Source organism: Passer domesticus, chromosome 5 (assembly GCF_036417665.1).
Source record: "Passer domesticus isolate bPasDom1 chromosome 5, bPasDom1.hap1, whole genome shotgun sequence".
NCBI lineage: Eukaryota > Metazoa > Chordata > Aves > Passeriformes > Passeridae > Passer > Passer domesticus.
Window position 1 is genome coordinate 21073815 of NC_087478.1, and position 27858 is coordinate 21101672.

The following is a 27858-nucleotide window of genomic DNA, read 5'->3' on the forward strand; positions in this document are numbered from 1 at the left end:
GTATCCCGCGGCCGCCTCGCGGTTGGCTGCGGCGCGGGGCGGCGGCTCCGCCGGACCTCGGCCGGAGGAGGGACCGGGGCCACAGGCCGTGCCTGCCGCTGTCCCGCTGCCCCGCTGCCCGAGGTAGGTTCGGCGCTGCCCGGCGCTCCGGGTGTCAGCGAGCGCTGCCCGCCGCCCTCAGCCCCCTCACACCTCTTCCGCCCCTGCCCGCCGCCGCCCCTCTGCCTTTCCCCGCCGCTCTCCAGGGGTTTTCCCCTCAGCGCTCGCCCCTGCCGGCGGGAGGCCCCTCGCTGTGCTGCTCGGCACTGTCCCAGCCCCAGTGATGCTGGCGGCGGGGTGAGCCGCTCCCAGCACGGGCCGGGAGGGACCGGCGCGGCCCGGCCCCGCGGTCACTCGGCGCGCTGGGGCCGGGGAGGGCTCCCAGCGCTGCAGGCTTGGAATGCTGAGGTTAGTTTCACTTTTACGACGGGATGTGGATATCGCTGTGGCTGAGCCTGAGCACACACAGGGAGGCATGCAGACGAACTTCTGGCCTGCCAGAGGTCACCCGGCTGTTTGCTCCCTGCCCGGACACCCACCATCCCAGTGCACTCCCGCTGGAAGGCGTCGCTTCTCTCCTTGTGCAAGTCCTCTGCGTGAGGGAAATTTGCTTCACTGCAGGCTTGGGTACGAGGTGTAGTGTTTTAGTACAAACTGCTCTCATTGTTACGTTTTAGTGTGCATAGATAGTGTTAGAGATAGTGACTTGGTGTGACAAGGCTTCCTGTTTTTTGAGAGGGATCATTATGCGCCTTGACAACCCTCTTAGCATGCTGAGAAGTGCCAAAATACCTCCAACTTCAGTACAATAACCTTTGCTGGTGGACAAATGTAGCCATGGTAGGAAGGCGACACTTGGAGCTGTTGTAGATGACTGTGTGCTTTCCTTCATGCCATCTTTTCTGTGCTAGTCCCTCTGGTGTTAAGGACCTGTGAAGTCTTTAGGTATATAGAGATTTTACAAGTTTAAGGCATGAGGACAAGCAGGATTTTCCAAATTATTCAGATACAGAGATTCATGTATTATCTGTTAAAATTGTGTTGGAAACAAAGTTCACATTTTTGAAGCCTATCTCTGAGATTCACATCTTTTAATCACATAAGTATCTGAAGGCCTTAGGCTCCTGGATACTTGATGCTGGACCTGGCAGTGTCCGTGCAGAAATAAGCAGTGGCATGCAGGCTTCACTGGGAGTAAAGAGGACAAGATAGAAGATAAAGGGGTTTTTGTTTGCAGTGGGAATCTGTCCTAGTGAAGCTTTTCCATTTTGCAGAGAATTCATATTAGGGTGAAAACCTGTTGTTCCTGGTCACACATATGCTCACTGCTACTCAGTAGTTATCTTCCATTTTTGGCCTGTGGAGCATTAGTTATATACTTAGTGCTGAGCTTTCTCTTGTAATCAACTGCCTGCCATACAGCCAGTGTTCTGCTTTATTTCTGTGTGTTTGTTAGTTCTGACCTTGATGCAAGTTTTGATGGTCTTTGCCTGGTTTATGGTGGCAAATGAATATAATTGGAAAATTTACGTTTCCAGAATTCTTTTTAAGCCCTGTAGTTAAACACTAGCTGCATTAAAAGCCTTCCTTCACAATAATCAAAACAATTACTAAAATTGAAAATTTGTCTCTAAGGAGAAAAATCACAGGAGACAAACTGTCACCTCATCAGACCAAGATGTAACAAAATTTACTGAAATTGAATTGTCTCACAACAGTAGGGTGTAACTAGAGTATGAGGTATTTGGTTTATGTTTTACAGCAGATGCTAAAGGAGACCAGAACTTTTGCACAAACAGTGTCTGAATTGTGTACGTACCTGTATTGTTTTATTGCTTTTTCTTTGCTGCCATCAGGCTTTACCATGCTCCGAGCCTTTAGTCACACAAACGGTAGGTGCGTGTTCCACCACGCTAAGTGTTGGCACCATCGTAAGTCTGTGCTGGCCATCAGGAGGGAAGATGTCAATGCGTGGGAAAGAAGAGCACCTCTAGCACCAAAGCATGTTAAGGAGTTGACAAAGATGGGGTACAAGGTCTTGGTGCAGCCATCAAACCGGAGAGCCATCCATGAAAAGGTAAGATCCCATTTTGAGAGACACAAGCAAAATCATCGTGCAGTTGTTAACCATAGTACAGGAAAAATAATATTCAAAGGCCATTCATGAGGAAACGTATAAAACCCCCAGAAACATGTAAATTTTGTTGCTAAATGAGGAGTCGTGCTAGTAGAAAGGAAAAGGAGTAGTTTGTTTAGCCTTTTAATGTAATATTGGCACCATGGTGGGTTTTTAGTGTTGTTTTTCTTAATTTCATGTCCTGTCATTACTCTACCTAGAAGTTCTAGTTTCTCTTGAAGTAGAATCTTGGGAATTTCTTTAACATTGTTTTTTTTGTCTTCTGATTGTGAGAAGGCAAAGACTCTAAAAAACCCTGTATTTTTTAAAAGAACAGGAAAGATGAATCTGGTGAACTCAACTCTTGCTTCAATCCTATTCCTCATGTGAAATGAGGAGAGTTTTTTTCTTTAATGCTGTGAGCTTCAAGACAGAGCTTTTACAGTTTTTGTAACAGCAGTAATATTCTGCTGTAAGATAACTGAGAACACAGATGAAAATTGAAACAAAAGTAGGGAATTAGTCATTACTTGCACATACCACCTTTTAATTAAAACACAGTGCTTTTTTAATCAAAGTGCAGATCATACTATCATATTTCCTTAGAAATCACTCTTCAGCTTGGACTTGAGCTTATACAATTTTATAAAATCAGATGCCATCAGTTTTCATATTTTTGAATTTTTCATATTTCTCTAAATTTATTTCCAAGTATTTGAACATCTGACAAAGTGTTTATTGTTGCAATACTGCAGGATACTTCAAATTTAGTAAAATATCCTTTTTGTAGTCTTTAAATGTAAGATGAAGTACTTTACTAACACATAATTATAACTTGGCCTCATATAATAGGACAATAGCATGGTAATTCAATTTGATACTTGATACCTCTTTATCAAATAATTTTGTGAATGTATCACATGCAGTAACTTGTTTCTGCTTGGTAGAATTATATATTTTCCCTCTGTTCTACCTGCTAATATGCTGAGATCTGAATAAGAAAAAACACAGAAAAATTTTCTTTGATTTTTCTCTTTCATAGGAGTACGTCAAAGCAGGTGCCATTATTCAAGAAGATATTTCTGAGGCTTCACTGATAATAGGTGTGAAGAGACCTCCAGAGGACAAATTAATCCCTAAAAAGAACTATGCCTTCTTCTCTCACACTATTAAAGCCCAAGAGGCAAACATGCCCCTTTTGGATGAGATTTTAAGACAGGTAAATGATGTCATATTGAAGATCATTGTCAGTTAACATGGAATGGAAACTGAACTTAAGTGTGATCGCGAGCTTGCTGCCTAGTGTGGTTATTTCCATACTTGTGAATGGCTAACGCGGATAGTTCTCAGTATCCTTTCCCAAAACTGAGTATTTCTTGCTCAGAGGATCTTATGTTTGCAGTGTTACTCTCTTCATGTGCATGAGGCAGATAAGTTGTGAGCATGGTGTGCTCAAGGGAGGCTCTTTCTCCCTGAGCACAAAGAGTTGGAAAGTTCCTAAGCTGGAGTACATGTTGACCATTTCAGAGGAAGGCAGCTATCTGACACTGAAATGAGCAGCCTCTTGGCAGAGGATGTGAATGGGCCTGCAGCAGCTGGAGTGGAACATTGGGGAGCTCTGTGCAAAGAGGGCATGGGCAGTGCAGACACTCTTTCAAACAAGAATTCAGTGCAACTGTTACATTTTTATTTTTATACTTTAATCTTATTACAATATATAAACCCATCAGACTCTATCAATGAAGAATGACAAAGGCATGTGAAAAGGTAGTTCCTGGGAGAGCAATGTGCCACAGACTGCATTCACTGAAAATTTTAATACTCAGTTTGCTGTGTATTTTCAGGAAATTCGACTGTTTGACTATGAAAAAATGGTTGATCATAAAGGAATGCGAGTTGTGGCCTTTGGAAAGTGGGCTGGTGTAGCAGGTATAGTGTATAAAGTAAAGGCAGGCTTGCAACGAGTGACTTCCTGTAATACTTCTGGTTGTCTGTCCTTCCTGAAAGTTGAGGCTTGCAATGTGTTTTTAACTGCATTTTGAATTCTTGCTTTTAACAGCCTTTTTCCATTCTGGTTTGTGCCTCCCACTTTCATGAGACGACATGTCAAATAGATTCCTGTGGATTCCTCACAAATCTAATATTTTATGCTGTTGTCTTGAAGTCCTGTTTGTCCATTGAACTATCTGGAGCAGACTACATATCAAGAGATCAACTGATTAGGCTTTTGATAAGAAAAAGGCTGCTGTCAGTCCCGAGAGCTTGAACAACATCTGTTTGTCACTGTTATGCATTTAATCTGATTCTTGTGTGGCATGGTTCTCATTTCTTTCTACTGAACTTTAACACTGTTTCTTTAGGAGACTCTTTTATTTCCTTCTTTGGAATCCGGTGCTGTGGATACACCTCATAAAAGGATATCTGAATATTAAATGGTGCCTAAATGCATAAAGTGCCAAGAGCAAGTTTAAGGTCACAGATTGCTATTAAATTTCTCCTTCTCTGGTTTTATGTAGACTTTCTTTAGTAGTAAAGTATTAATATAAAAACATGGGGAAGATATCTGGGATAATTGGTGTCTTCAGTCAGTCTCTGCAGTTTTTAACTGGGCATATTTGTAATTAAGACTGATGGTCAAATTTTCTATTTTTTTTTTAACAACAGGAATGATCAACATTCTGCATGGACTGGGTTTGCGATTTTTAGCTCTGGGTCATCACACTCCCTTCATGGTAAGAGTATGTGTGTATGTATTTGTCTTTAGCTAAATAACATTTTGGTATCTGCTAGTTATCTGTATTTGAATATGAAGAATATCTTGATTGGTCTGTGCCTTTGATTTCAGCACATTGGGATGGCACATAACTACAGGAATAGCAGTCAGGCTGTGCAGGCAGTACGGGATGCCGGGTATGAAATTTCACTGGGACTGATGCCAAAGTCAGTGGGGCCCTTAACATTTGTGTTTACGGGCACTGGTAATGTTTCGAAGGTAAGAATTGTTTTCAAAATGAAATGCTCTATAATTGTTAATAGACATTCTTGGCATTTGATCTCTATCAGGTTGAATGGGTTGATGGGTTTATTTTGTTTGCTTGCACTTCACATTTTCCTTTGCCAGTAACAATTTTTAACTACCGTAAACTAAAATGTTTAATATGAGGTCATGCTTAACGAGGCTGACATGCTAACTTCTTATCAAAGAACATGGATTAAATCTTACTGCTTCTCTCTCCTTTCCAAACTGCATGTTTTCTTTCTCCCTCTCTCCCCACTGTTGACTCTGTGCTCACAAGGTAAATTAATCACTCCATTAAACTATGGGGAAAATAATTATTTTTTCCAACACCTGCTGAGTTTTTATGTCTGGATATCATTGACTTGGCTTATAAGTGCTTGACTTCAGGGCTGTTTTCTGTGACACAGGGAAGAGGCATACCCCTGGTTTTGGCCAAAAGATCTGTTAACAAGGCTCCAGCTATAAAGTGAAGTCACTGCCTGCATAAGTTGTTCTTTCTAGCCAAAAGGATGGTGTGTCTGAAAATCTTGTGGTTGTGATCACAGCTCATTGGGGAAGTCATCTTGTAGTTCCTGGCCTTTAGAGCAGACTGGTTGATGAAGAGTGGCTTCAGGGATCTTTCCTAAAGAGAAACTGCTCCTCAGAGTGGCAGCAAAACCCTCTTGTGGCTGAGTTGAGGCCTCCCATCTCAGCCATTAGAAATGTGAACCAGGCATTGGATTGTGGTTTAGGCATTCTGCAGTAGTGGGGAATGATGTAAATTCCTTGCACATAACACCCAAGTGGCTTAGTTTTGTGTGAGCAGGAGTATGTGTGAAACAATGTGTACATCTCTGGAGCTGTTCTCTGGCAGGGCTGTCAAATTGTATGTGGCATTTCAAATTTGTTTTCAAACACCAAATGAGCAGTGTTACATTTATGGTCTACTAAATCCTACTTCATGATTTCAGGGTGCTCAAGAAATGTTCAGTGCTCTCCCATGTGAGTTTGTGGAGCCACATGAGTTAAAGGAAGTTTCCAGATCTGGAGGTATGCAGTGACAATAGTGATAAAAAACACTGAAACCCTTTGTGTCCAAGTATAAGAGCTAATTTTTTTTTATTTTTGTTTTTGAAATTTAGACCTCAGGAAAGTCTATGGAACAGTGTTGAGTCGTCACCATCATCTCGTGAGGAAACATGATGGACTATATGATCCAGTAGACTATGAGAAACATCCAGAAAATTACATTTCTCGCTTTCATGTAGATGTGAGAATCTCTTCTGTTCTTTTATGAAAGGTTTTCCACAGAGTGTTTGTACTTTTCCATATTCATCATTTGAGAGAGTATTAAAATACTAGACCAGGTGCTTTCAGCTTCTTAAAGTACTAGGTGAAAACATCAGGCATCTGTAACTGTCTTTGCAGGTTGCACCCTACACAACTTGTTTAATTAATGGCATATACTGGGAGCAAAATAGTCCTCGCTTGCTCAGTCGGCAGGACACTCAGAAGCTGCTGGTGCCAGTTAAATCTGCTACTGGTGCAATGGATGGCTGTCCTGAATTACCACACAGGTAAGACTCATTTCACTTGTAACAATTCTGCACTATGATTAACTTGTAGTGTTAGGCAGTTTCACCACAGTACACAGTAAATTATTCTGTTTATTTTACATTGTCCCTGTAGCATGTTTTAAAGTGCCCCATTGATTTAGCTCATCTTCTTTTGTGCTTTGCAATCTTATTTTCACAGTTTGGAGTTTTTGAAAACATCACAGTAGAAATGATTTACAGGTATCATCTGTCTTTCTGCAGAGGTAGTTCTGCCACCGATTTTCATACAGAATCCAATACAAACAAAAGTGTGATATCTGGGAATGTACCTGCTGCACCAGTATTGGTAGACTTTTCTATGTCTGAGCAGAGTTTTAGGGAAAGTTCTTCCTACCCTGTCATTTGGCATGTACAAGTTCAATAACCTTTCCTTAGCACCTCTTATTTCTGCAGCAGGTAGTGCTGCAGAAGCCCTGAATGCTTCGCAGCCCTGAATAGTTTTAAGGATAGAATGTGGGGTGCAAATCAAGGGTTAGTCTCCTTTCAGTGGGGATGGGAGCTACCCTTTCTCTCATAGCCCTGTCATAGATTGGGGAGGACATGAAAATATATCCGAGTGAGGAATCTGGTCTTTGTCTCTTCTCTGTCAGCTCTTGACACCTTTCTTTCTCTCACATGACAAATAAAGAGTTGAAGAGTTAACCTTCAGTGGAGCCAGAGGCTGTGCATTAGGCTAATGAATGCTTCACCTGCACCTGCTGTGAGCTGGTAGGAGGCAGCTGCTGCTTTAGGCTTCCCTTTAGGATGGGAAGTTAGTTTAATGCAGGACTGAGCAGGCACAATCTGAGGAAATTGGTAGATGGAAAATGAATGGGAGGTGTTGGCAGCACGTGGCATAGAGAGGAAATATCATGGGTGAATGGATTGTGCCAGTCTTTCCCTGAAATTGGAAGCTGTTGATAGGAATGCAAACTTGATGACTACAATAGGGCCAAATATCCATTATATTTCTGGATACAATATTTTGTGTTTTGTTGACTTCTAAATTGGTTGACATGAAGAAATCTACAAGTTGCATAGATCTTTTCACATTTCTCTTATTTTCTGTTCACTTGTGACCATTTATACCTGTGTTTCTTAGTAATTTATATAATGCTCTATTCTGCTGTCTTTTTATTTTAATTGCTTTAGACTTCTGGCCATATGTGACATTTCAGCAGATACTGGAGGATCTATAGAATTTATGACTGAGTGTACAACAATTGACAACCCATTTTGTATGTATGATGCTGACCAGCATATTACTCACGACAGGTGGGAGAGCCCTTACTTTGTACTGTTTTCCATTGTAACTCATAGAGTGAAACATTATATTGAAAAAAATCATGCATTTATAACACTTCTGAAAGGTGGTACCTCTCAGGTACTAAGAGGTAGTTTAGAAGAGCTGTTTTCTCTCTTTCAGTGTTGAAGGCTCAGGGATTCTGATGTGTTCCATTGACAATCTGCCAGCTCAGCTTCCTATAGAAGCAACAGAGTACTTTGGGGATATGCTTTTCCCTTATATTGAAGAGATGGTAAGAGCTTATGTGTCCGACAAGAAGGTAAAAGGTTCAGAATTTGGTCTGCTTGTTTGTTGCTTTTCTGGTCTCCTGTATACATTTAAAAGGAATCTGCTGTAGAACATAACTGACTTTGTACTTCAAAAAAAGAAAAAAACTTTTGAAGTCTTGAGGCAATCCTTTGAAAAGGAAACATGTGAATGAGACATGAGTGACCTGGATGTCTTAGGGATTTGTCAAGAGCACTTTCTGTAGGCAGAAAATACTCTCTGGTAGGTAGTTCATTGCTTCTGGACCCTGCACCAGATGTAAACATCTGATTTTCTTGGGCACTCAGCAATCCCTTACAGTCAGACTGTTGTTTGAATTCCTGTATTTTCCTAAAAGTGATCAAGTGATGCTGATTGCAGCCAGAAGTATTTCAAATATACCAGATATTGGTATTGTTGTATGCATTTAAATGTTGCTCAAAATCTTAATGTTTTACTTTGAGAAATATTTGGTAATAAAATGACCTGATTTGAAATAATTTATCTCCACAGCTGGTATCAGAAGGCTCAGAACCTCTTGAAAAACAGAATTACTCGCCTGTTGTTCGAGATGTAAGTTTTGCAATTTTGCACCCTTCTTGTCTTCCCCTGCTTTGAAATATACAGACACATAAAGCCCTTAAAATCTTTCATATATTTCCAGGCAGTGATTGCATCTAATGGCTCACTGACACCTAAGTATCAATATATCCAGAAACTGAGAGAGAGCAGGTAATGTATGCTCTTAAAGTTTATTTGATTCAGGATTTAAAAAGCCATCCTGTCTGCATTCTGTCTCCCCTTTTACATTAATTTATTCTTGTGTCTTGGTGGAGTGCATCTATACTGCACTGTGTCTAAATGCCTTCTAGGTTGATGATCTCCTTATTTCTTCATGCACATTGCTTAAATCATTAACATGTGCTGTTAGTAACTTATATTGAAGTTGAGAAAGTGGTCATTTTTCTCTTTCTTGCATTATGAAAACTGTTTTACCAGAGGCAGAGAACAGTTACATGCTACTCTGTTACTCCTTGCCCTTTTGAAAAGGATGTAACACACAGTCATTTGAAAGGAATGCCTGAAAGCAAAAGGCTCTTGAATATTCCTTGAATCTAGTTACTTCTTGTATGGCTCAAGTGCTGTGCTGTGTAGCATTGTTCTGTGACTGGATGTATTGAGGAGACTCTGAGACTTTTTGTTATATTCATGCACCTACAGCTTCAGCTACCACTTCATCCCCACCCTGTCACAGCTGTTATGTGCCAGTGGTAGCCTAGAGTGAATTAAGCTAACAAAAGTATAAATAACCTGTACATCCCTTCCATTCCCCTTGCCCCCTTACTATTAACAAGTATCTATAGTTTACACATGAAAAATGTTAATTTCACAGTAAGTGGGTTCATGTTCATAGTCAGTGACAGCTACACTATACATCTTACAGAAATTTAAATTGGTCTGACCATAAGCACTGCATGCACTATGCACTAAAAAGTGTGTTGACTTCTGCATCTCAAACCCCTCCAATTTTCTTTGGGACTTCTGGTTATGAACTTGTGCATGATGAGCTATAGGTGAATTTTTCACACTAAGTAATGTGCTATTTGCCTCTTAGAGGCTTCAGCTCACAGTGATTTTTGTTCTGTGCTCTTTGCTAGACCCCTTCAAGAGGCTATTTCAATAATAATTTTTTTTATTCCTCACACAGTTCAAGGATATATTCATTTTAGCTTCCTCCATAATCACTTGCATGGTCTTTTGTGAACTGCCATGGAGACTTAATTTCCAAGGGTGGTTATTTTTGCGTAGATTTTTGATATTTCTTTACATCTGTGTGCTGCATGTGATGATCATTTGTTCAGTGGTGTTATTCACTTAGCTGTCAGAAAAGTAGGATCTGCTAACAATACCCTCCTTTATTTTGCAAACTTCAGAGGTGATGCAAATGAGAGAAGGGTTTTACTGCTTAGGATGTGATGGTTTAGAGATGTGCTCTTGTTCAGGCCCTATAGGAATTGTGTGGCTTGTTTCCACTCTAGAAAAGCATTATCCTACATCCAGTTTAGTTTCTGAGGGTTCTATTTAGACTAATTGCCAATACTCCTTCAAGTCTGTGAACATTTCAGACATGGGACAGTCAGACTGTATGAGCTGAACTCTCTTGGGTGCCACTAGATTTACCAAACAAACTCATCTACGTGTTTGTACCCTTACTTGCTTCTTAAGTCCTACTGGTTTCTCACCCACAGCTGTAAAGGCACATCACATGAACAATGTAGATATTATTTGTAACTGAATTATTAAAACTCATTTATAGAAAGTAGGCATAATCTGGAGCTGTGTAGATTCTGTTTTCATGCTTGATGGGTCATTTGGCAGCTCATGTTTTTGCCTGTCCGAGAGTAAACATGCTGTGTTTGATTCAAGTGGGACTTCATTCTATACACTAGAAAAGTTTTGACTAAATATGACAAGTTGGATTGCAAAATCCAGCTTGCTTTCATATAAGAATTTCTCTTTCATCAACACTCCAAATTACCTACCACTTCTGTTCTCTAAAGCATGGAGAGGAATTCTCTTTCTCTGCCTCTAAGAGTGCAGTTGTGGAAGATGTTCTGATAGGAGGAAGAGGAAGAAAATCTTTGGATTTGCAATATAAAAGGATATGATGGGCTTGGGCGACTTTCTTTGAATGTATTAAATAATGATTTAACTTTTTTAAAAAAATCATTTTAGGAAGGTCAAAATTTACAGTAATCTATAGTAATAATTTAGATTAGAGAGTTGATACATTGGTACATACCATTCAGATTTAATTATCTGAAAAGAATAATTTTTTTAAAAGGCTCTGAAATAGGAGGAAAGGAGGATGGAACATCTGAAATTTTGGACAGTAATTCAAGCTTTACTACCGATACAGTAGGCTGGAATGTGCTTCAGTTGTATGATATAGATGTATTTGGTATTGATTTAACTCTCTTCATTCAAAAGTGTTTTTTCAGTGGCATTATTTAAGGCCTTGTGCCCCTAAATGTAGTCAAATACTTCCTGCCATGCTTTAGGTTGGGCAATAGTGCTCTGGTTTGTCTTGGTATTAGGTGTTGCTCTGGCAGACTTTTACACCATCTATCATTGTTATAGCCATTTTTGAAATGAAAAAACATAACCGAGATACTGACTTTTGGCTGCCATGAGAAGCCTCAAAAACATCTGAACAAATACTATTTAGTAAACATATGGTTGGTCCTCTTCTAAGGTCAGCAGGGTTCAGCAGAGTGGAGATCAGCTAAAGGTCAGGATTCTTTCTGAGTCATAATCTGCAATACTGGTATAAACTCTTAGTGGACAAAGGGGAAACTGAGGCTCTTGCTTATATGCTTATGAAGATTCCCATGAAACTGTATCTTTGAAAGTCCTACCTATTTGTTGTAATTTATTTTCAGGGTATGGGATAAGAAAAGCCAAACCTCAATCTCCATTAATTAGATTAAACAGTAGAGCTGTGAACACCTTTCTTCAAAAATAAGAAGTGCTTTAAGTTTTTTTTCTTTTGGTAAATAATTTTTATCTGTGTAGTCATACGTTAGTTTCACAATCCTGATTTTACAACTTAATGCAAATTTAAGCTAAAAGGAAAACTAATTATAAACAACCAAAATGTGTATTCCTGTTATGATTTATGAATTTCTGAGACCATATTTAAACAACTGCTGAGTGCATTATTCTGGTTGACAGAAAGAAATGCAAAATCTGATGTGAATACATCTTATATTGAAAGTCAACGGGAGATTAACTTAAATTTATTTACGGGAGTAGTAGTAGCTAGGTTGAAGGACTGTGATGGTTTTCAAATCTGAGTCCTTGTCTGCAGTGCTGATTTCTTGGTTGGCCATTAACTTTTATTTGACTTTTATTGACTATCATGTTCCTGTGATGAACTAATATGAACCTAGTATAATTTACACAAAACACTCTTTCACCAGAATGATTTAATGTCCTTTAACAGTTACTGTGATGTAAAGGGAGCAAGGCAGAGCCTGGAATCCCTTTCTGACAGCCCAGCATGACATTGGTGGCCCTTGAATTGCCAGATTACAGTAATTTGGCCACTGGGAAAAATACAACTGAGGAAAGTTTTGATGAACAGCTAGAAGAAATTGGAAAAGCAGTGGGAATTCTGATGGATTTGATGATGTCTATGTTAGAGGAAAGGAGCTATAAGCTATGCAGCAGAAGAATGAAAGCAGTACTAGATAGTCCTGGATCGGGTAGCTAAGAACTTGACTCTTGGTCTGAATAGAGTTCTTGGTTTGTAGACTTACTAAAACATACTTCTTCTGTTAACCTTGTCAGCTTACAGTTTCCTTCTGTGTAATTTTAATTTTGCCTGTAACACCTTCTAGGGAACAGGCTCAGTCACTGAAGATGGGTGATGAGAAGAGGGTTTTATTGCTTGGATCTGGCTATGTTTCTGGCCCTGTGCTTGAATATCTCACTAGAGATTCCAACATTGACATCACAGTTGGTATGTAAGAATTTGTTTTCATTACAGTATTATGTCTTGCTGAAGCATGTGGCAGAACCCTTTTCATAAATAATAAATGGATGTGGTTCTGAGAAGAGATAAAGGAAATCTTTGTTATTATGCATGGCAGAAAAGGATTTTTTAGCTTTGTGAGCATTTTGAATTTAAATAATTGACATAGCCATGTTAAAAGTTAACTGTTTGCATGTGTAACCTGAGGGAAATTAGAAATATTTTTCCTTCTAACCTGCTTTGGGCTCAGGATTGGTTTTGTAGATAGTCAGTCACTTTTTTGGTCTTTGGCCTTGTTTTGAGCCTCACACAACAAGAATATGAAAATATTTTTATAGACATCTCTATGAGTTAAGGAGCTGCTTTTCTTATAATGAGTGTCTTGATGGTAAAACTTCAGACCCTGGCTTTCCCATGAGCACCAAATGCCAACTTGTTTATTCCTCTGTTTTGGTTTTATCTGTAGCATATTTCAGGCTGGGCATCTCAATAATGCTTTTCTGTACCCTTAATGATGACTTTACCCTGATTTTGGGACTTCAGATTTAAAACTCAGGCTCTATTGCCTTATTGCCTGAAAGATACTCTGCTGAGAAGTGGTTTCCCTTAGAACTTACAGTTTTATTGCCGTTGGTTTTTGTTGTTGCATTGTTTTTTTTTTTTTTTTTTTTTTCTTCATGCTACTTTCATACTTGGCTCTTGGCTGCTTTTTCTACCCTTCATGGTCATAACTATAGTACTTTTAACCCCTGGGAGAAGATTTACTAGGAGGAAGAGGGGAAATCTAGGAAAGCTGCACCATTGTTGCGAGCACGGCCTGAGGTGGTGGAGAGGGAAGGATTACAGCAATGGGCAGTGCCCATCCCTTGTAACTACAGAGGTGACATCCACTCCCTGCAGTGCAGTAGCAGGAAGGGAAACCAGGTGAACTGGAAGATCTGTTTTGCCAGGCACTGAACAAACATAGTCTCTTATCTGGGTAGCTTAAAAACAAGCAGTTTCTACAGCACACATGCACACAAATAGCACAGAAGGAAAGGGACATGAAGATATTACTTGTTTAATATTTTGATAGCAGGCAAGTAGGTGCAGAAAACAAAACACACATCCAAGTGCCATGTTTGGCTTTGTGCTGTTAGGCTACACCACTTTAAATCCAGATGATGAAAACTTTAATTGGGAAAGCTTCATGTAATAAACTTTTTTTTAGTTTGAATTTGTAGATGATTTTGCCTAGCTCTTTTCCCTTAGCACAATTTCATTTGTAGCGTATAGAGAAACACCTTCTGGTAATGTTTATTTCCCACTGCTGTGGAAAGGCCATAAGGGAATAGGGCCCTAACTCAGAGGCACAGATGCTTTTAATTATCCATAACCTTGTGCCCTTCCTGCTGCCTTCTTTGACCGTTCCTTTTTCCTGGCTGTGTTCTCCGGTTTGTGCTGGCAGCATGGTGACCTTTGAAAGGAAATTAGTCAGATGTAGCAAATACTGGTTGTGTTACTGTCGTTCTCTTTTTCAGTTCTGCTTTCCTTATAAGTGCTGATGCCTTTTAATTCCCCAGAAACTTGTGCCCCATATGCTGTCTTCTTTGGCCACTCCTTTTTTGTTCTCTCTGGCTTGTGCTGGCAGCATGGTGAGCTGGATGGGAAACAATTAGAGGTGGCAAATACTGGTGGTATTGTGGATCTCTTTCAGTTATTGTGGATCTCTTTCAGTTCTGCTTTCTTTGTAATGGTAGTTTAGTGAAGGCAAGCAGAGACTGGGTTTATTCCATTTAGTTATAATATGGTATTTGGGATTGGGAGGACTAACGCTGTAGGTAAATACTAAAAGTAGTCAGTTTGAACCTTTTACTCTCACTTGACCTAAGCTAAACTTAACGTGTCTATCTTTTTCAGGTTAAAAATGGTGATTGATATGAATTGGTTTTTGCTTTAAGCTATTAAGCTGTTATTGGCTGTAAATAGGAATTTTGTTAAAGTGTGTTGAAAGAGAGTTTCAAAATATTTCTTTATAAACATGTGGTATGAGGGATAGAGTAAGTTTTTCTGAACACATTTGTTTACAAAATGCCTGATTTTTCTTTAACTGTTAGTGAAGGAAAACATGCATGCAGCTGTTTCTCTTTGGGAAATATGGCACAATTATACATGGGTGTGCTTTAGACTTGGCTTCATCTGTAAGTAACGGTTTATTGTTTTAATTTTAAAACAGTATCTGACATGAAGGAGCAACTTGAACAACTGACAAAGAAGTACAGAAATGTTACTCCAGTTCATATGGATGTCCTTAAGCATGAGGAAAAGCTGTCCTCTTTGGTGAAAAAACACGACCTTGTGATCAGGTCAGATTTCTGTGTAAAACATGATAGGCTCAACCCTAAGTCATGCTGCTCCTTTCTTCTAGCTGATTGACCTAAATCTACTTATACACTTGTTTTCTAATGGCCAAGATGTGGGGTCGTGTTTGTGTATGTAAGTAGTTGTAACTGGCTGCTGCCTTCTTGTGTAGCAGGGCATCAGAACTTTAAAAGGGGTTTTGACTTCTTCAGAAGTGTTCACCAGTTAGGTGGATTTCCTTGTTAATGTGAAGGGCCAGTTGCATCCACAGCCTTATGTGTTCCTGGGATCAAATTTTCTTGTTCACAAGAGGAGGCAAAATTCTGGCATCTTGGAAATTTCTCCTGAATATCCCATTAAGAAAGAACTCATTCCAGATATTGATACAGGGAAGGGACTTCATAGTCCTTGCCATTGTTTCTTTTGCCACAGCTGTCATGAATGTTGCTTCCGTTCCATGTAGAGCTTGCTTTTCACAAAGTAGTTCACCAAGATCATTGTAATGCAAGCTTTCTCAAGGACAGTTTCGCAGTTTTGCATCTTCTAAACCTCCAGCATGCTAGTTTAGAAGATGTCTTTGGAAAGAAGTCAGTGGTTTGTGGTTCACAGATAAGTGTGATCCTCTCTCAAGAATGACTTCCCTATTATTAGATGCCCTGTTCTGAGTGCATACAACAATGCTGTCCTGATGGGGTACTGTTTCACTTTCATAGGTATGGAATTGCTCAGGGCAAGGCAGATATGACTGTTTTTTTAAACTGTTACTGAAGCTCTTTTGTAGGCATTCAAAAACTTTTGAGTGTCTTTCCAGTGACAGGATAAGTCACTGGTTGAATTTTGATGTTGCATGATTCTCCTTCCTTTGTAGTTTGCTGCCTTATTCAGCACATCCTTTTGTTGCTAAGAAATGTATTGACCACAAAGTGAACTTGGTAACAGCCAGCTACTTAACACCAGCCATGAAAGAACTTCAGGAGAGGTAGGTGTGGAAGTAGCATCTCCCTGGTGTTGCTTCCTTCTTTAGTGCATTATCTGAATATTTTGCAGTCTGTTACACCTGCAACACTTATTGTGAATTACTGCTTTCTGAATTCTTTCTGCTTCTCTTTCTGTGATGGGAGGACCAAGTAACTTTCCCATAGGTGCATGTTGCAGAGTGGAGCAATGAGTGCATACCCCAACCTGGTTAGACTAATGCTGTAAATAATGGAATGTATTTTTCTGCCTGTGTCATCCTATTTCATGTTTATGTGCCTTTTCTTCTTCCCTCAGACCTGTTAAGATGTTTGAGCTGGGCTGATATTCAAGCTGAGTAGCTGTGCTGTCATATTCTACCAGCAAGTTTGTTTGTCATCCTTTGCCTTCCCATAATAAAAACTCCTTCTTGGCTTATTGTATATACAGTAATTTCCTCCTTCATGCTCTTCTTTTGGACATGCCTACTGTATAATTTTCAAATTGGTGACAACTCTAGCTAATGTGGCTGTTGTCCTCCTTACTATGCTTGGAAGTTGTTTTGAGCATGGAGCTTCGTCTAGGTGTTCCTCTGAGTCACAGTATTGGAAAATCTGAAGTGCATTCAAGTGAAGAATTGTACATGCTGTGTCTTTACAAAAGATAAAACACAAAAAGCTAGACTGGTAGAGAATCAGTGTTGCAGAAAGTGAGGGATATTTAGGATCCTGTCTTACCACTCTTACTGAGAGTATAGCATGCTCTCAGGAAAAAAAATAAAAAGGGCACTTCTCATTTGTCAAAAGGCAAACTGATTCTGAAAATAAAACAAATCCTTGGTTTGTGGTGATAAGTGAACTCCTCTGGGACTGTAGGCAACTATTAGGAAAAAAACCTCCAAATATTTGTAGTTTTGGAAAGCAGGCATTTTAGTCTCTCTTCTGAAATAACGTGTTTTGTAGGAGCTCTTTAGGACAATTATGACTAGCTTTGTGCTGCTCTCTGCATACCACCTTCCTGTGTTATAGCACTGTCCAGGAGACTGTGGGATATGAATAGCTGGTAGAAAATTATTTTTCCACCAGCACCTAGGTGCAGAGAAGTAAGAGAAACAAAGGTTAGAAGGCTCTTAGATGGGTGTCACTTTTCAGGGTTTAGTATCTGCTTTTGTTTCTTTATTCCCACAAGCTGCAGACAGAACGCAGAATTTATTGTGTTGGAGAAGGTTGACTGGGCAGATTGGACAGATTTATGGAATAAAATGCCAGTAATAGTGAATATTCTGAGTCTCTGTGTTTCTATTATTTTTAGTGTAGAAGCTGCTGGTATAACAGTTGTCAGTGAAATGGGCTTGGATCCTGGTCTTGATCACATGTTGGCAATGGAATGTATCGACAAGGCGAAAGAAGTTGGTGCTACGGTAAGGTTGCGGGTAGTGCGTAGATCTGCCAAGATTATGTTAGCAAAGTTGTTCTTTTAACACCGTGCAGGTTTTGAGCATGTCACTGATGTGTAACAGACTCTGGACATTTTACTTTTCCTGATGCTTTGAATTTCATAGTTACTAATTCACTTGGTGAGACCATCAACTAAGATGGCCCCGCTCCAGTGTATCTTTTGGTTTCCTCTCCTTTACAGGCAGTGCCTGCAGTTTTCCCCTCCCCACTGTAGATCCTTCTCATCTAGCACATTTGGGGGATAACAGAAATTTTAGGAACTGATGGTGATTCTGCAGGGTAGATCTCTATGCATCCTGATCTGTCTTCTCTTCACTTTTTCTTTCCTGTGGATAAATCTGACAGGTTATATCATACACTTCTTTCTGCGGAGGCCTACCAGCTCCAGAGCACTCTGACAATCCTCTGAGGTACAAGTTCAGCTGGAGTCCACAAGGAGTGTTGCTGAATACAGTTCAGTCTGCTACGTATTTAAAAGATGGAGAGGTGAAGTAATGGGAAAAATTTCATTTAAAACCAGACAAAAAACTGTGGTATTTGGCTAAGGAAGGAACTGGGACTTGTAAAATGTTGTGTTTACTTTCAAGCCAGCGGCAGTCAGTTGCCTAAGCTAGTTGCATAAATCACTTAGTCCTGTATTTGAAGCATGATGATACCTAGCTGCTGCCAGCTTAATACTTACTATGTAGAAACTGATTGCCAGGAAGGAATTTATTCTAAAGACTAAAGCACTGGATTGGAGTTGATTTTTCTGGGTTCAACTTCCATTCCTGTTGGGTGTTGCTTTTGCTATTTAATTGCCCTGTCTTTGGTCCTGTGAAACAAAGGTGAGAATGCTTGTCTATCTAGTTTTGCTGATAAATCGAACAGCTTCATTTTCTACTTGCACAGTGCATAACAGAACTCTTGATTCCTTTCTCTTTTGGTGCAATGTGTAATACCAATAACCCACTGAGTGGGTTTTGTGAAATGTTTTTGGGTCTATTTTATCGAAGCTCTGTTTTGCTGTTTGTGCAGGAGTCATTAGACTTAACCTTACAAATCACTGCTTCTGTTTTATGTAAACATTGTAATTGATTTGTGCAAAGCTATTGCAAGCCATTATCACATTTCTGCTTTCCAGCACTATCTATTTCCACTGTCACTTGCTCACAGTAACTGCAATTGTCAAGGAGACTGCCTTGTATAACCACTGTAAAGTTTAGCTAGTTACCTAAAACTTTTTGATCTGCAAAACTTAGAAATTTTTTGAAATATAATCTTTTATGTTTTATGACATTTTGGTGCTCTACTGTTTTTATGGAAGTAAGAAAGGAGAAATGCAGGGATTGTATGTTGGATCATTATTTAAAAAGCAATGAAGTATAAGTTTCAGATGAAAAGGGTTCTTGGAAAATGTTGAAATATTCTATTTCTGATCTGGTTCATCCGTTGCTGGGAAAAATTAGATCATGCATATGAATGAATCATTATGTGAGCACTAGATGAATTTGTCAGTAAATTTTGCAATTTCTCCTCCTTGCCTCTAAATACTTATGTCTTTGACCATTGTGTAGGATTCTTTCACACACCTGTCTTACCTGGTAAATACAACAATATCTTTTGGTATTGCTGCAGGCTTCGCTGCTTTAGTGTTTCTTTTATAGGTAAACCTTGTCCCTTTGCTCAGAAGTCAGAACATGAGTTTTTATTGATGCTGCGTAGCAGATCTGGGCTTTAGCTGCTTGAAGGAAATAGGATTCAGGGCTATGGTTGGGAGTGGTAAGAGAACTAGTCACCAGTTTTGTTGTTTTTCTTCTGTGGTACTTTGTAGCTTCAAGTAAAGATACACATGGACAGTAATTTTATGTACATGTGATATCACTTGATTTATTTTTATATTTTTTTAAAAAAAGGAGCAAACATCCATAATTTTGTTTATATCTGCTTTCTCTCCCATATAACAAACACCAAACAAAACCTAAACAAGATAATAAATTATTTGACCAAAAAGCAGAGAGCTCATGGGTAGACTCTCCCATCACACTGGTGCAGTTAGAGGCATGCTCCAAAATGACATTAATGTAAGTGAAATGAGAACGCGCCATTTTAATATAAGAGCAGCAGGAATTAACTGTGAGTGTGAAAAGAACATGGCTTGTTTTAGCCCTTTGATGGCTGACACACTGCATGCTCTTCCTGCACCAGGTATGATTAAATGGCTTGGGCAACTGCTTTATTTAGATTGGGCGTTTGTTTGCACTTGAATGCCAAACATGTTTTTCCTGTTTTTGAGCATACTTAATCTTTTCTGTTCTAAAATAAGTCAAATACAACTGCACAAAAATAATATTAGCTGTTCTTTCACAAACTTTAGATTATCAATATTCCACCTGGAGGAGCGTTACTGGATTCTGTTACTCCAATGGATTTTTTCCCAGGATTAAACCTTGAAGGTTTTCCTAACAGAGACAGTACAAAATATGCTGAGCCATATGGTATTCAGACAGCTCGCACTTTGCTGAGAGGCACCTTAAGATACAAAGTAAGTTGTTGGTGTTATTATTAGTAATTATTGCTTTCCTCAAGAGATGAGTGTTGTAATTTCAGTAAAAATCGTATTTAAAATTCAGCCTTTTATAGGTCTGCACTTGCTGTTCATGAGCTCCCCATTATCCCAGTTGAGAGACAACTGAAAGCAGTTATCCTTTTCTTTTGTTAATGTAGCTTTACCTGGTGTATTCAACAGGTATTTGCTGCAAAATAGAAAAATAGTTTTATTTGTTTTAGACAGTTGGTCAATTGTCTTGCATAGTCTGTGTTTCCTCTTTTTATTCTGGCTCTGTGTCTGGTGTCAGATCAATAGAAGATTAAAAAAAATTAAATACTTCCATTTTCTTGTATTCCCATGAAAAACATAATGTAAAAATCTTACAGAAAATTATGATTTTCTATCAATCTGAGAATGTTTTTCATTAAGTAACTACAAATCTTAAATTTGAGAAGCTTTATAATTTTGGTCAGCTAAGTAAAATATTAAGAGATAAACGTTTTTTTCCTTCTAACTGATCAAGTCTTTTCCTTTCATTTGTTAGATGTCCAAAGCAGAATCAAAATGTTTTGATGTTTTTCTGTCAGATTTTATTTTTATTTTTTCAATCAATATACATTAAGAAGGAATAAATCTAGAACCATATTGAAGGTTTGAAAAAGCTTAATTATGTCTGTTAAGGTTTATGCTAGGGTTTAAATTATTGTTATTTGTCCATAGCCTGAGGAAGTTGTATGTCCTTTTTGTCTTAATTCCCCTGTTGCAGTACAGCAGCATTTTTTCTGTATTTCTAGGAGGGAAGCTTGCTTAGATAAAGGCATAGAAGAAGAAGGAAGGCCAATATGGGGGGAAAAGGGTTATAAATTGCAATAGCTTTGTTTCTGTCAGTGTAGATACAATCTCTTTTTCAGAAGAGATTGTAAAACTGTGTGGGAGGTGTCTATATCATAATGGAATCCTAATATGACAATATCTCTTCCATTCCATTTGGTGCCTGGTAAACTTTCTTCTTTTGTATGGGCTAGCACAAGGAACTGCGAAAGTGTCAGGATGACATGCCAAGTGGATGTCAGTGTGCTGAAGAATGCTGTTCCTGTGGTTGGTGCTGGCTGTTTTCTTAACCCCCACGGCAGGGCCAGCACTTTGGGCTGGGGTGGTGTTGGTAGGGTTGTGGGGAAGGGTTTCCACAGCTCTACCTACATGGTGCTGGCATGGCAGCACAGGATGCTGAGCAGGACAGAAGTTAGTGTTGGCCCTTTGCACATGCTGCTGTGCTGCAGAGCAGAAGCCAGTCTGTTCACTGAGGAGGCAATCATCTCCTAAAAGTGCCTTTTAGAGATTAAGTTAGATAGCTAATGGAGTCAATTTAAAAAGAGGTGTCACACAGAAGGATTGCAGTGCAAGGCCATCTGAGCTGATAACCTAGTGCTCCAAATAAGGGACTACTAATTTAATTAGTTTTCTTTCAGGGTGCTTTATTTCCTCAGTTCTGCTTTTTTTGTGTTTCTAGTCACTTGCATGTAAGTGCTCTCAGGTATTCAGCAGGTGTGTGGGAATGTTAATGGGATACAAAGAGAAGTAAGCAGAAATCAGTTGAGACTTTTATTGTGCAGCCTAATGCAACCTTTGCCAGTTCCTTTTAAACCATTCTACTGCTTTGTCTGTCTGATATTCCTGAAGATGAGAAATAAGCACACAGGATTCTTACCTTTAAAAGCAGCCTATGTGATGTCCACACAATCCCAGTGGTGTGAAGCTGGGTGAGCAGAGTTCCTCATTGTGCTCTGTGTATTCAGTAGTTTGTTTATGGGCCAGCTGGCTGATACAACCCCACACTGATGGGCTGGGATTTCAACTAGTGCTGGCCAGCTGAGCCCTTTCATCTCAGCAACCAATGGTGCTTGCCATGGAAGTATTGATGACAGAAAAAGCCATTTAATAAAAGTATTGAAAAGTGGGGAAGGGAGGAGAGGGGCTGGGGAAGACACTGCTCTGTGGCAGTAACTTCACTGGCATCAGGTTATTGTGGCTGGCTTCCCAAGGGAATAATTATGGTTATGTCTATCACTACATTCAAATCAAGGAGAAATACCTCAATTTCAAGTGATTAATATATTTAATGGTGTTATTCTTTTATTTCAGGGATACTCTAGGACCATGGGGGGCTTTGTAAAACTAGGATTAATTAACCCAGATCCTTATCCTTTGCTAAGCTCAACTACACCACCTCTGACCTGGGTGAGTTACTCTGCTTACCCCGCCTTCTTTCCTCTGTTTTATTGATGGCTTTCTTACTGCTAGACTTGGGTGTACTTAGCAATGAGAATCTTCTATTGCATCCCAATCTTTGATTTTTTTTCCTGGAAATTAGGAAAACTTTCTTCAGTGGGAATGGAATAAGGTACTGGAACAGGTTCCCTGATAGATTCTGGAGTGTCTGACATTGGAGGCTTTCAGGTCTCCGCTAGACAAAGCCATGGCCAGATGTTTATGAATTGTCTTATGTTTTGTGTTAGTCACAGTCTAGTCCTCAGTGCTCTGAGTTTGCGGTGTCTATATTGTTACTGAGGGCTTATGAGGGTCAGTGTAAAAGCATTTTTCAGGGCATCAAGAAGTAAGAGATTGTGCATAAAGGAGTATATTATATTTTTTCTATCGAAATTCTGTACAAACATTTTTAGGTCTTCTGTTATGCAGCTTTTCTGTTTTGATTTCGGGTGCCTTACTTCATCTTTATCACCTCCAAGACATGAGATGTGCTGCTGTTACATTTGACAATCAATATTTTTCTCTGTAGAGACAAGGTATTTCATATTTCAGTAGGGGTTGGAAAGAGCTGAAGAATGTCTTGAGTATTCTCAGAACAAAGAAAGAAAGTGAAGAGGCCACAGTCTTGCTTGTTTCTGACTAACATATAGTATTAGGAAATGAGCAAACTCTAGGAGTTTTTAGGTGGCCATATGGGAATTACTTTTATTTTTTTCTTTATTAAAGTTTTTTTTAAAATTTTGAGATAATTTTTTGTCTACTTTCAATTTTAGGGTTGATATTTTCAAGTTTCCTTTGTAAAGATGGCTGGAATTTCCAGTTCTTCTAGCCTCAATGAATAAGTATACAGTGTTATGTAATCTGTAAAAATAGCTATAAATTCATTATTCTCACTGCAAACATTTTTTAGCGATGTTTTTACATCTTTATCTACTCTGTCAGGAAAGTAGAAGAGAAAGGCTAACATGAGCTTGTAGACTCTGCAGTTCTTGCTTATTTCATATCTTGCTCATAGTTCTTTTCATTATCCACATTGCTGTGAATGAAGCAAGCAATAATTAGCATCTAAGTGGCACAAAACAGCCTTCAGATATGCACAAGTATCATGAGAAATCTCTTTGGTAACACTCACAGGACTGCCAGAGCCTTTTTCATCTTATTGTTCTGTTTCCTTCCTTTTGAAAGGGACATTCTCCATTTCTAGACCAATTGAAAGATATCCTGTCTCCAAATTTTCACTCTGTCAGTCTCCAGGTGGCTTCTCTTTCATCCCAATATCCTCCTTGTGTTCCTTGTTTATTCAGTTTCTATATTCTTTCTTTGCTGCTAGAGGAAGGGATAAGACTAAAATATGGGGGGAAGTAGTAGAGGGGTGGGGTACAAAGTCTTTTAGGAAAAGATAAACCCTATTTTCACCTGTTGTGATTAAAATTCTCAAACTTTCTCACTTTCCCAGTACACATAAGCTGTCTTTGAAGTCCTGGATTTTAACTTACAGTAGCTGGTTCTCAAAACCTTGATTGAGATGGAGTGGGAACAGATGTCAGGCCTTCACAAACCTTTTTTGTTTTCAAATAGAAAGAGCTCATGTGCAAACTGGTTGGAATTAAGTCACCTGCTGAGCACCATGTTCTTAAAGAAGCTGTATTTAGCAAACTGGAGAAGGACAAAAATCAGTTGGAAGCAGTGGAATGGTAAAATTTTCCAATGATTTTGAAAGTTTAAAAATGAAAAAAATAAATGTTTCCAATTCTAGCCATTTTGGTTCATGTTAAGACTGTTAAACTGGTATGCTGAACAACTGGATATTAAAAAAATGAGATGAAACTGCTGATAGGCAATGATTTAAGACTTCCTCATTTCTTCTGTCAGGTTAGGTTTATTGGGAGATGAACCAGTTCCAGCAGCAGATTCCATTGTAGGGGCTCTTGCAAAGCACATGGAGATGAAGCTGCCCTTTGGTATGTGAAAAATTCTTTTTTATGGGTTTGGAGGGAATAAGGCAATATCTTTTATTATCCTTAATTGGATTAGTTTTCTCCCCTTCATTAATAAAACTTCATGATAGGTTTTTTAATGTATTATGATGTTCCCTACTTCCCCAATTTATCCTTTTCTTTCCTGTTACACTTTCAGTTTGATCTTAGAGTTCTGTCCTCCTTAACAGTCCTTGCCTTCAGTCACTTCCCTGATATACATGCTGTGTATCTGTAGTGCCTGGCTATTCAGGAACCTCATCTTGATGTGACTGAAATACAAGTAATGAATAGTTTGTGTGCTTTTCTCTTAGGCACTGGAGAGAGAGATATGATTGTTATGAGAAGTGAAATAGGTCTCAGGCATCCTTCTGGTCATTTGGAAGACAAATTTATTGATCTGGTTGTCTATGGGGATAACAAAGGATATTCTGCAATGGCTAAAACAGTAGGATACCCCGCAGCTATTGCTGCTAAAATGGTTCTAGATGGTAAGTGGCTATTCCAACTTCAGTAACAGTATTTCAATCTTCTTTATCTTCCTGCCTGTAGAAAGTAAACATATAGTGTCTCTTAAGTATATTTATGTGCATTTCTTTTAATTTGTCAGACACTTCCTGTCTTCTTTACAGGAATTTTTAATCTGCATATTTGGAAGTTCGGACGTTCAGTGACAACTCTTAATTTACTGCTTAATCCTTAATCTTAAAAACAAAGACTTTTAAGTAATTTAATATTAAATGTTACACTAGTATAGACAAAACCTTTAGCATGATAAATTATAATTGATTATGTGACAGGGCTGAATGAGTCAGCAGTTCCCTGCACCTCCATCTGGCAGTGTCCAGCACAGCAATCCCCACAAAAACCCCACTGTGAAGCTACCAAAGCTTTCTCAAATAAACCTGATAGAGCACTAACACTGTTTTTAAATGCCTTTATTTCAGGTGAAATAACTGCCAAAGGCATGGTCATACCTTTGACAAAGAACGTTTACGGGCCAATACTTGAACGTGTTCGGGCAGAAGGCATTATGTACAGTACTCGCAGCATTATCAAACAGTAACTGAAAGCAGTGCATTTAATCCGCTTTTGGCTTTTTTTGGTTCCCCCATCTCCCCTTTTAGAATCTCAGTTTGGACCAGCTAAAGGGAGCGCCTGCCATTTCATATGCAAATGTTGCCTTCTGTAAAACCTGCCACCAGGCTGGATGTAGAAACTTGATACTCACAGATTGTGATACTTTCCTCTTAAAATTGTTAAGCTTTTCATGTTCATGTTTCAGCATCAATCAGATCTTTCCTTATATCTTTTCTAAAATATCTCAGAAGGTTTTTGGTTTTAGTTATTAGAGTTTATCTTCTAAGTTTATAGGGTTATTATTGTGACAAATTTGAGCTGAAAGAGAAATCTATTAGTGGATTATTTTGTGGTGGAAAAGTCTGGGAAATGAACTCCATCAATGAAGTTTGATTGTTCATGTGGTAAAACTTATTTTTCAGAAAAATGAAGATGGACATGATATTTAAATTTTAAGTCTGGTTGTCCCTTTCACTTTAGCAGTGTTCATGAATGTTTTCACAATAGCAATATGAAAAAATAGTTTAGAAATTATGCACTACTAGCAAATAAGTTCCTGTTAAATCTTGAAAATGTTCACTTCTGAAATATTTGAGACCTAGATCTTAATATTTGTAATCACTTTATAATGAATGTAAATTTGAATTAATTGGAGGAGGAAGGAAATTCAAAGCAAACTTCCCCCCATAACCTTTCTTGTTACATAGTGGAAGCTGGTTGCAATATATTGAAATACCTGCTGTTACGTGTTGCCTTGTGCTGTGGAGAGAGCACATTAACATTTAGCTCTGCAGCTGGAAGGGCAGTCTGAAATACAACACAGTTACTGTGCTTAGAAGATGCTCCAAATGACATGTTTACTCTCCCCACTTACACTGCGTGCCTCATCCAGGTTAAGTACTGTTACAAAGGGAATACATTGTGTAGTATATGCAGCTTTGAAATGCACTAGGTTTAGAGGTTTAAATTGCCACTTTTTGAGTTAGCTTCTGTTCTGCTAGCATGGGTTTGAAGCATTCACTTGGGAAACCATGCCTGTTACTCAGTACCGTGTCACTTTAGCCTGATGGAGTTTGCCAGCTCATTTGCTGGTGAGTGCTGTGCTGTCAGATGTGTCAGCCCTGCTCTAGCTGCAGTTTAGCCACATCAGTCCACAACTGAACTTCAGCCCAAGTGCAGCTTCTCTTTAACATAGTACCAATTGCATCCTTTTGTTTCAGGGCTGCTTCTCTGGCTTTGCTTAGAGATTTCTACACTACCTTGCAACTCTAAGCATGGCTTAGACTTCACCAGTCAGGTCTGTGAGGTGTAATGCTGTGGGCAGGTTGTATTTGCACTGGTACCTGTGCACCTGCCTAGAGCTTTTCTTTTCTAAAGCTGAATACTGAAGCAGGAAGCTGTCCGCTTTCAGCTTTGCTCACAAACGCACTTTGCTGATAAACGCCTTTTCCTTCCTGAGAACTGGTGCTGTTATCACAGTTCAGAGAGGCTGGAATTCCAGGTGTTGTTTTGCATGGTAGGAAAAGAAGCCATAACAATAATTCAAGTTTTGATCTTCAGCTTTTGCTACTCAGGATTTGGATTTTCTCTGTGCAGATGCAATGAAGAAGCAACTGCTAGGGAGTTAGGTGAAAGGAGCCAAAGGGAGAAGGGAGAATGAAGGGCAGACAGCATCAAATATCTGTTACTGTGAAAGAGAAGGACCTTTTCTACTGAACCAATGCTTTTTGTAATGTAATATCAAATTTGCATTCTGTTACACTTCTATGCATATATCACACAAAATCCTGTCTCCACCAAGTTCTTCTGCTTCTCACTGATCTTACAGGCTGTTTGTTGGTCTGTTATCTGGCTGGTAGATGCAGCTGGATGAGGATGGAGCCTGCAATGATGTTCTGCTCTCTGCTGCCTCCTCCTTCTCCAGGCAGATTAATGGCCTACAACTAAGGGTTAACTTATACTTGTACCTGCTGGTCCCTTCCAGTCCCGTGCTTGGTGAGACCAGGATTTACTTGAGAATTCTCTGTCCCCTTCCTTAGCCCACAAATACACAACCACGGAGTCGTTCCTCTGTATGTATGCATGCACTGTACTTGCTTTTCTGCCTTGGAAATGCAGTATGGGATGAAAATCAGATTTTTTTACAAATATCTAATATTTTTGGAGCACTAAAGAATGAGAACTGCAGTGTTTTCATCAAGAAAAACTGCTACTATTTTTGACACATTTTATATTGGAATATATTTCTAATTCCCAGTGCAATGTTGCATTGTGTTTTCTATGTTTAGACTCAAATGAATTTATTGCTTATCTTTTTGTATGAAGATTATACTTCTCAGTTCTCTTTGCATATTACTAGAAAGATAATTATATCTTATACATGACATTGCTTGAAAAATAAATCTGAACTCCTCTG

At 39.1% G+C, this 27858-nt stretch overlaps 1 protein-coding gene across 3 annotated transcripts; it reads left to right on the plus strand.

The window, feature by feature from the left end:
* On the plus strand, positions 1–27858 carry AASS (aminoadipate-semialdehyde synthase). 3 transcript variants are annotated; one of them, XM_064422283.1, is made up of 24 exons: positions 1–123; positions 1896–2116; positions 3198–3374; positions 4000–4084; positions 4820–4887; positions 5001–5147; positions 6125–6203; positions 6296–6423; positions 6582–6730; positions 7901–8023; positions 8175–8286; positions 8814–8873; positions 8965–9032; positions 12704–12825; positions 15053–15182; positions 16046–16156; positions 17443–17551; positions 17934–18074; positions 19945–20112; positions 22261–22356; positions 23965–24080; positions 24259–24347; positions 24677–24853; positions 25310–27858. In XM_064422283.1, exons 2-24 carry the CDS (start codon positions 1904–1906, stop codon positions 25426–25428), a joined length of 2787 nt encoding a protein of 928 aa, XP_064278353.1. In that variant the 5' UTR covers positions 1–123; positions 1896–1903; the 3' UTR covers positions 25429–27858. The 3 variants fall into 3 exon arrangements, with proteins under 3 accessions (XP_064278353.1, XP_064278352.1, XP_064278354.1); XM_064422282.1 differs by lacking the exon at positions 1–123 and adding an exon at positions 424–666; XM_064422284.1 differs by lacking the exons at positions 1–123; positions 1896–2116; positions 4000–4084 and having other exon boundaries at positions 3249–3374.